Source organism: Otolemur garnettii, unplaced genomic scaffold (genome assembly GCF_000181295.1).
Source record: "Otolemur garnettii isolate 467f Iridium unplaced genomic scaffold, OtoGar3 scaffold00096, whole genome shotgun sequence".
In the NCBI taxonomy this organism is placed as follows: domain Eukaryota; kingdom Metazoa; phylum Chordata; class Mammalia; order Primates; family Galagidae; genus Otolemur; species Otolemur garnettii.
In genome coordinates, this window is record NW_003852491.1 from 5,490,244 (window position 1) to 5,499,751 (window position 9,508).

The 9,508-nt window shown below is 46.3% G+C and overlaps 2 protein-coding genes across 3 annotated transcripts in view; one reads left to right on the top strand and one right to left on the bottom strand.

Moving 5' to 3' along the window:
* The window catches only part of GTF3C1 (general transcription factor IIIC subunit 1), a 115,469-nt gene extending 112,271 nt beyond the window's left edge, over positions 1–3,198 (bottom strand). For both annotated transcript variants that reach the window (XM_023516723.1, XM_003795750.3), the window contains exon 1: positions 2,949–3,198. In XM_023516723.1, coding sequence (XP_023372491.1) covers positions 2,949–3,169 — 221 coding nt within the window. In that variant the 5' untranslated portion in view covers positions 3,170–3,198. The remainder of the gene's footprint in view (positions 1–2,948) is intronic.
* A 250-nt stretch (positions 3,199–3,448) lies between these two features.
* KIAA0556 (KIAA0556 ortholog) overlaps positions 3,449–9,508 on the top strand; it is a 235,310-nt gene continuing 229,250 nt past the window's right edge. The window contains exon 1 of the mRNA XM_003795751.3: positions 3,449–3,455. Coding sequence (XP_003795799.1) covers positions 3,449–3,455 — 7 coding nt within the window. The remainder of the gene's footprint in view (positions 3,456–9,508) is intronic.

Consider the following 9,508-nt stretch of genomic DNA (forward strand, 5'->3'; position numbering starts at 1 on the left):
CCGGCTACTTTTTGGCTGTAGTTTTCATTGTTGTTTGGCAGGCCTGGGCTGGATTTGAACCCGCCAGCTCTGGTGTATGTGGCTGGCACCTTAGCTGCTTCAGCTACAGGCATCGAGCCAGTGCTGGCATTTCTCTATTCCACTCGCTCCTCCGGGTATAACGTCAGCAGGTTCCCAACTCCTCCAGACTCAATCACCCCATTGTTCTGTATTCCCTGCCTTAGGGAAAGGTATCAGGATCACTCAGGTACCCAAACAACAGCCACCAGAGGGCATCATCCTTGATTCCAACCTTCCTTACACCCCACATCTAAACAGTCTCCAAACTCTTTTGATTCTTCTGCCTAATAAGTCTCAGTTCCATCTTCTTTTCATTCCTATACCCATTATGGGAGCCAGTCCGTGACTGCTTATCCATGACTAGATTACTACAAATCTCTCCACTTCAATTTTTTGCCACTAGTCTGACCCTCTCTTCAATAGCTTCCACCTGTCCTTCTGATAAATGATAAACTCTTTAAATAGATTATAAATTCATTGATTCCAATACAATTTGATTAAGAGTGGATTCTGGACATAGACCTCCTGGATTCTGCCCTTGCTAGTTGATGACTTTGAGCAAGTCACCTAACCCTCAGCACCTCAATTGTCTTTTCAGAAAAATGGGGATAACATGAGCCACCTCCAAAGGTTCTTGTAAAAATTAAATAACATGCCATATAGAATATTAGGTTGGGCATAGTGGCTCATGCTTGCAATCCTAGCAGTCTGAGAGGCTGAGGTGGGTGGGTTGCCTGAGCTTGGGAGTTTGAGACCAGCCTGAGCAAGAGAGAGATCCTGTCTCTACTAAAAATAGAAAAACTAGTTGGGCATTGTGGCAGGTGCCTGTAGTCGCACCTGTTACAGAGGCTGAGGCAAGCAGATGGATTGAGTCCAAGAGTGTGAGGTTGCCATGAGCTATGACTCCATAGCATTCTTTCTACCGAGGGTGACAGAGTGAGATTCTGTCTCAAAAAAATAAATAAATAAAATAATTGGTGTGTTCCCACCTAACAGGCACAATTAGGGTATATGGCACATCTCCTGTATGTGGGACACAACTGTAACAGAGACTTTAACAAATACAAACATTGCAACCTAACTTACCCCATATTAATCTGAAATAAAAAATAAATAGGCCAAGTAAGGTGACTCAAACCTGTAACCCTAGCACTCTGGGAGGCTGAAGCCGGTGCATTGCTTGAGCTCAGGAGCTCAAGACCAGCCTGAGCAATAAGTGATACCCTGCCTCTACTAAGACTGAGGCAAGGGATCACTTAAGCCCAAGGGGTTAAAGTTGCTGTCAGCTATGATGCCATAGCACTCTACCAAAGGCAATAGGGTGAGACTCTGCTTCAAAAATAAATAAGTAAATAAAAAATAAATAGGCCCAGGCTTGGCGCCATAGCTCAGTGAGTAGTGCGCCAGCCATATACACCAAGGCTGGCAGGTTTGAGCCCAGCCTGGGCTTGCTAAACAACAGTGACAACTGCAACCAAAAAATAGCTGGGCCTTGTGGTGGGTGCCTGTAGTCCCAGCTACTCGGGAGGCTGAGGCAAGAGAGTCACTTAAGCCCAAGTGTTTGAGGTTGCTGTGAGCTGTGACGACACTGCACTTTACTGAGGGTGACATAGTGAGTCTCATAGTGAGACTCTTAATAAAAAATAAATAAATAGGCCGGGTGAGGTAGCTCACATCTATAATCCTAGCTCTCTAGGAGGCTGAGGTGGGTGGATTGCCTGAGCTCAGGAGTTTGAGACCAGCCTGAGCAAGAGACCTCGTCTCTACTAAAAATACATAAACAAAAAAATTGGTCAGATGTTATGGTGGGGGTGCTTGTAGTCCCAGCTACTTGGGAGACTAAGGCAGGAGGATCTCTTGAGCCTAAAAAACTGAGGTTGCTATGAGCTATGATGATGCCACAGCATCATCACCCAGGGCAACGGAGTGAAACTGTCTAAAAGAATTAATTAAAATTTTAATTTGGTTCTCAAAAAAAAAAAAATCTTACCACAGTCCCTGATTGTCATAAGCATATATAAAAGTCATTTATTATTCCTCATTCCCTACTTCCAGTTCCACACTTCAGCCAAACTTAACTTTTCCTTCCTTTCACCTCTGCTGTTCTCTGTTCACAGTACTCTGCCACATGGCTACCTAAATCCAACCTTTAAGTCTTGTCCTGGACAGTATTAGCTCTGGGAACTTCCCCTGACCCTCATATTATGTCTTAAGAGCACAGACTCTAGAGATGGACAGTCTGGGTTCAAATCAATTCTTAGTCCATTATTACCCCATAACCGTGGACAGGTAACTTAACCTCTCTGTGTGATTCAGTTTCCTTCTCTGTAAAATGGGGACTATAACAGCACCTACGTTCTGGGGTCATTGTGGGGATTAAGTGAGTTCAATCTCCTCAAGTTCCTAGAATAAAATCCTAGCATAGTACTTGGCCAGTAAAAAGAGCCCTTAAAGGTTAATGTTACCGCTAAACTTGCTGATAAGCAGGTTTCTAACTGCCTTAGCCTCTCCAGTCTGGTACTGGACGAATGCTCCATAAAGGTTTGCACATCTCAATTGTCCCATGTCTGGTTCTGAATTCCCTTCCCTCTCTAATCCTAACCTCCAATGTAAACGGAAATACTCTTGGAAGCCTGAAGTCTATCCTCCCAGTCCTGTTCACCGCCACCCCTGAACACAGACACGGAAGAAACGGGTTATCAAATAACCCCCCAACTCCACCCGACTCCTGGGCCCTCAAGCCGAGGGCACCCCCCACTGCGTCGCCCCCGCCCCCATTCAGACTCGCTGTTCTCCCTCAGCTCTACTCCCTTCCCCAGACCCCTCTCAGCTCCTTCAGACCCTGGGCCCTAGGCCCGCCTGCCCGCTGGGCCAGGCCGCTCGCTCACCGGTCCTGGAGCTGGAGGTCGGGTCGCTCCCGAGGCTCCTCATAGAAGCTGATGCCCGGGTTTGTAGCAAGGGCCCGCCACAGAAACTCCTGCGTGTAGGGTTCCAAAGGCAACGGGAAGGGCGGCACTCGAGTCTCCAGACGGCTCCAAAGCGCAGGCAAACACAGGCCATCGAGCCCCTCCAAAGCCACTTCATCCAACAACGACTCCAACGCGTCCATTGCTACTTAGTTGGTTGCGCCCGGGGCGCCTGCGCACCGCGCCGCCAAAAGCCCTGGTCCAGCACGCCTGCGCACAACAATCGGCGGCCCAGGGAGGCGGTCGGACTTGGAGATCTGAAGAGGAGTTCCAGGGAGTCGACGTGACGTCACGTTCCTAGGGGCGGGCTCAATGAGTGGAGCTCTACCACCATTGGTTCAAAACTCCGCAGTAACCAGGGGAACTGCAAACAGTGTAGAGGCCGCTTCCGGTTCGAGCACCCGGAACCGCCGCCTCTAGGGATGGACGGTGAGTGTCCGTGGGCCCCTCCAGGAGGTCGGGCAGTTATTCTCCCATCCCTCCTGTGCCCTCCCTGTGCAAAATCTTAGGCCATAGACCCCTGGACCACCACTTCCCGACCCAAAATGGTCTTCTATCTAGGGGAAAAGGAGATTGAGTGGTCCAGAATGCGGAGGAGAGGCTGAGATAGTGGTCAGTGGTATGGCCATTCTGCCGAGCTGTGGTCGTGAAGGACCCGCAACTGGTCGGGACGCAGTGAAAGGACTTAGGGTGGGGAAGAAGCAGAGTTCTAAGGAGGATCTTGTGTGTTCTGGGATGTGGGGCTTTGGAATCTGGGAATTGGTATGGAGGTAAGCTTGATCGGGGAGAGTATAATCAACAGCTGCTGGGAAGGGAGTTGGTAGGAAGCGTGGAGGGAGAATAAGGAATACTTCATTCATGTACGTTGACATTAATAATAATAGCCCACGTTAACAGAGTACTGTCCAGTGCCAGGAACTCTGTGAGTACTGTCAGGCAACATCTTACTAAGCTTCATAAGATCCCTTTGAGGTCAATGTTATTTCACCTTACATATGAGGAAACCGAGGCCCAGAGAAGTTAAGTAACTTGCCCAAAGTCAAACAGCAAGTGGCAGAGTGAGTGAGGAACACAGACACTCTGTCTCTAGAGCTGAATTATAGAATCTGAGATTTGGAAAGGTTTTTAGGTATCCTACATTCCAGAGTTTGCAAATGCAAATGTCTGCTGAGAAAAGTCTAGAGGTTTGGATTGCGGTTGTCACTGAAAATCAGTTCTCTGTCTAAAAGGGAAGCTGCTCACTGAGTTCCAGCCAGTTGTCTTCATGATACCATGATATGGCCAGTCTGACAGCCAGAGGAAGCCTGTGGGCTACCATTTAGGGATCCCTGATTAGAGTCATAGTATTGACAACTGGAAGCAAGCAGAAAAGAAAACAAAATACTCTGATATCTCACTTTGCAGATGGGAAGACTAACATCTAGAGCAGGGGTCCTCAAACTTTTTAAACAGGAGGCCAGTTCACTGTCCCTCAAACTGTTGGAGGGCCGGACTGCAGGCCCCAGGACTAGTAGGCTCCTTTTTTTTTTTTTTTTTGAGACGGAGCCTCAAGCTATCTCCCTGGGTAGAGTGCCTGGCATCACGCTCACAGCAACCTCCAACTCCTGGGCTCAAGCGAGTTTCTTGCCTCAGCCTCCCAAGTAGCTGGGACTACAGGCGCCCACCACAACGCCTGGCCATTTTTTGGTTGCAGCCATCATTGTTGTTTGGCGGGCCCCGGCTGGAGATTCGAACCCGCCACCTTAGGTGTATGTGGCTGGCGCCTTAGCTGCTTGAGCCACAGGCGCCGAGCCGACTAGTAGGCTCCTAAGCAGGACAGGCAGCAGTGGCAAAAACACCTGGCAGGCCAGATAAATGTCCTAGGCAGGCTGCATGTGGCCCGCAGGCCGTACTTTGAGGACACCTGATCTAGCGAGACTGGTATTGTGTATATCAGAATCCAGGTCATTTTCCTTCTTACACCATTGTCCTGCTCACTTCTGGGGAATTTGTTCCTGGGGAATTTGCATTTCCTTGATATCCACTGTATGCAGGGTGGAAAAATGTTTTTCATTGAACATTCTGCCCTGTGCTTAGATGTCTTTGCCCTTTGTACTTTAGAGTTAGTATAAAATGGCCTTTACCAGTTTACCCTGTGGCAAGGTCAATGTAATGTTGCTACAGAATAACAGTTCTCAAACTTTTTAGCTTCAGGACACTTTATACTCTTCCTCAAAGAGCTTTGCTCATGCCTGTTTTATCTATTACATTTACCATTTAGGAAATTGGAACTGGCTGGGTGTGGTGGCTCACTCCTGTAATCCTAGCACTCTAGGAGGCTGAGGTGGTGGATTACCTGAGCTCTCAGGTTCGAGACCAGCCTGAGCAAAGAGTAGAAAATCTGAGGCAAGAGGATCGCTTGAGCCCAAGAGTTTAAGGTTGCTGTGAGCTGTGATGCCACAACATTCTACCCAGGGTGACAGCTTGAGACTCTGTCTCAAAAAACAAAACAACAACAAAAAAAATGGGTAGGCATAGTGGCTCATGCCTGTAATCCTAGCACTTAGGAGGCCAAGGTGGGTGGATTCCCTGAGTTCACAGGTTTGAGACCAACATGAGCCAGAGTGAGACCTCGTCTCTAAAAATAGCTGGGTGGCTCGGCACCCATAGCACGGTGGTTATGGCGTCAGTCACATACACCAAGGCTGGCAGGTTCAAATCCTGCCCAGGCCAGCTAAACAACAATGACAACTGTAACAACAAGAAAAAAATAGCCAGGCATTGTGGTGGGTGCCTGTAGTCCTAGCTACTTGGGAGGCTGAGGCAAGAGTTGGAGGTTGCTGTGAACTGTGACACCATAGCACTCTCCTGAGGGTGACTCTGTGGAAAATCTCATAGTGAGACTCTGTCTCAAAAAAAAAAAAAAAAAATTAGAACAGAGAGGAGTATTTTAACTGCCTTTTGAGACAACTGTTGATGCTGGTCTCTGATTCTACACTAGAACTTAGCAAGTGGCAGTTTCTTAAAGGTTAGTTATAATGTGGCATCTGAAACCAGAGTGGTGAACTTTTGTATTGTGTTATATTAAAATCTATTGGCTTAGCTTATTCTTTGGCTACTTTACTCATACATGGTTGTATAATATCAGCGAGTGCTTATTAGTTCACTTACTGAGTTAAGCAAATCTTCTAAATGTTGATCTCTGAAATGTCATTACACATGGCCCAGCTCAGTGGCTTATGCCTGCAATTCCAATACTCTGAGAGGCCAAGGTGGGTGGATTGCCTGAACTCACAAGTTCACTTTCGAGACCAGCCTGAGCCAGAGCAAGACCCTGCCTGTAAGGGCGCCAGGGCAGGCGTCCACAGTCCCAGCTACTCGGGAGGCTGAGGCAAGAGAATATCTTAAGCCCCGAGAGTTTGAGTTGCTGTGAACTATGACACTACGGCATTCTACCAAGGGCGAAAAAGTGAGACTTTGTCTCAAAAAAGAAAAAAAAGAAATGTCATTACACAATATCAAAAAATCATACTTATTAATATTACCACCTACACCATTTTTTAAAATAAGAATTTAAGTGTTGGGAAGCTGTTGAACTCAAGGTAATAGAAACAAGTTTTCCACTTGTTTTTTTTTTTTGTTGTTGTTGTTTGAGACAGAGCCTCAAGCTGTTGCCCTGGGTAGAGTGCTGTGGCATCACAGCTCACAGTAACCTCCAAATCCTGGGCTTAAGTGATTCTCCTGCCTCTGCCTCCCAAGAAGCTGGGACTATGGGCGCCTGCCACAACACCCAGCTATTTTTTGTTTGTAGCCATCATTGTTGTTTGGCGGGCCAGGCTGGATTTGAACCCGCCAGCTCAAGTGTATGTGGCTGGAACCTTAGCCACTTGAGCCACAGGCACCGAGCCTTTCCACTTGTTTTTATTTGAAAACTTGAATCATTGGCCACAAGTTCTATCAGTTATTTCCTTGAAATGATGCTCACTTCATTTGTATTTGAGAAAAGTTCTGCTGGGCGCCCAAATCTGAATAACCATAATTTGTCTGTTACTTGTTCATGTGAGTAAAAAGGGCATTTCAAACAAAATGCAGTTAGTTCACCTGGCAACTCAAATAATTGCAGAATTGTTTTCTGAGATCAACCTTTGTTCTTGGCTTGCAGCAAAATGTTTTATGTGCATTTCCCATTTTCCACACGGAATAGTAAAAGGATGTGTAATCTTGAGTTGAGATGTATTAAAATTAATTTTTGCTATTTCATCAGAACATACTTAAGTGAAAATGATTTGTTTGCTTGTTTTACTTAGAGTACATGACAGTAAAGAATAGAAGTGCTAGTTCAGGGCGGCGCCTGTGGCTCAGTGGGTAGTGCACCGGCCCCATACACTGTAGGGTTCAAACCTGATCCCGGCCAAAGTGCAACAAAAAATGGCCGGGTGTTGTGGCAGGTGCCTGTCGTCCCAGCTACTGGGGAGGCTGAGACAAGAGAATTGCCTAAGCCCAGGAGTTGGAGGTTCCTGTGAGCTCACAGCACTCTACTGAGGGTGAGAAAGTGAGACTTTGTCTCTAAAAAATAAAAATAAAAAAAAGAAGTGCTGGACAGTTTGGCACCACTGCCTTGATTCAGGCTATGGCCAGTTTTACCCATCATTGCTTTGTGTTTCAATACACATGTCAACAGCACAGTGAAAAAATCTTAGAATTATGATTAAAATGATTTTGTCTTTATGGGTCCCTTCCCTTTCCAGGATCTGTGGCACACTTTGAGAAACATTACTGTAGCCTATTTTCAAGAAGCCTGTTTTGTCATTTCTAATTGTTACCATCTCTGTACTCTTAGAACATTATTATGGCCCAGTGGAAGAATCTGTTCATTTTCAGAATGGTTATAAAAAGGAGTAATTTATTCTAAGAGAGTCCTTTACCCTAAGGTTAGATTTAACCTTCAAAGAATCGCATTTTCTGTTCTAATTTTTAAAAATCTGATTTACACATAATTTCATGTGCACGGTAGCTGTTGGGCAAATTGAAGCATACCTTAATGAATTGTTATTCTAACCAAATAAATAAGCTATGCCTGGCCTTATTAGAAAGATGTTTACTGGCTGGGCAAGCTGGCTCACGCCTGTAATCTTAGCACTCTGAGAGCCAAAGTGGGTGTGTCCTTTGAACTCTGGAGTTCAAAACCAGCCTGAGCAAGAGCAAGACCTCTCTAGGCGTTGTGCCAGGCGCTTGTAGTCCCAGCTACTGGGAAGACTGAGGGAAGAGGATCACTTGAGCCCAAGAGTTTGAGATTTCTGTGAGCTATGATGCCGGGCTAATTGCACTCTACCCAGGGCAACTGAGTGAGACTGTCTCAAAAAACAAAAACAAAGGCGGTGACCCTAGCTCAGTGGGTAGGGCCCTGGCCACATACACCAAGGCTGGCAGGTTTGAACCTGGCCCAGGCCACCTAAAACAACAACGACAAAAATAGCCAGGCCAGGCGTTGTGGCGGGCGCCTGTAATCCCAGCTACTGGAAAGGCTGAGGCAAGAGAATCACTTAAGCCCAGGAATTTGAGGTTGCTGTGAGCTGTGATGCCAGGGCTTTCCACCCAGGGCTACAGCTTGAGATTGTCTCAAAAAAAAAAAATAAATAAATAAATAAAACAACAGAAAGATGTTTACTTCCAAAATTCACAAAAGCTTAAATGTCTAGCAAATATCCCCAAACTGGACTGTGTTTGGTTGATTTTGCACATCCAATGGCCCTAGCTAGTTCTTCACAACACTTTCTCTGGCCCACTGGTTTTGACTTTGGGCAGGTCCTATCTGTCTCTGTGAGGCAGCATGTATAATGTTCTTAGGGCTGGGTGCCGTGGCTCATGCCTGTAATCTCAGCACTGTGGGAGGCTGAGGAGAGAGAATGGCTTGAGCTCAGGAGTTCAGGACTCACCTGAGCGAGAGAGAGACCCCGACTCATGAAAAAAAATGGAAAACCCCCGCCAGGCACCATGACAAGCACCTGTAATCCCAGCAGCTTCTGGAGGCTGAGGCAGTGGGATGCCCACAGCCTGAGTCTGAGGTTGCAGTGAGCTGTGACGCCACTGTACTCTGCTCAGGGGCAGAGGTGGGACTCTGTCCAAACAACAACAAAAAAAGGCAAAGAAATAAAAAAATAAGCAATAAAATAAAAAATATATATATATAATTCTCTTAGGTTTGGGAGGGGGGCATATAACCTTGGATTTGGATCTCAACTATGTACATTGACTTCTCTGAACTTCAGTTTTTCAGTCAGTAAAATGGAGATGATGATGAAGCCTACCTTGTTTTTGGATTCAATGAAAGAAAGCCTATAAGCACTTAACACCAAGTCTGGAATATTGAAAAGTGTTCCTATCCGAGTAGCTGATTTTTTTTTTTTTTTGAGACAGAGTCTCACTTTGTCCCCCTTGGTAGAGTGCTATGGCATCATAGCTCACAGCAACCTCAAGCTCTTGGGCTCAAGTGATTCTCTTGC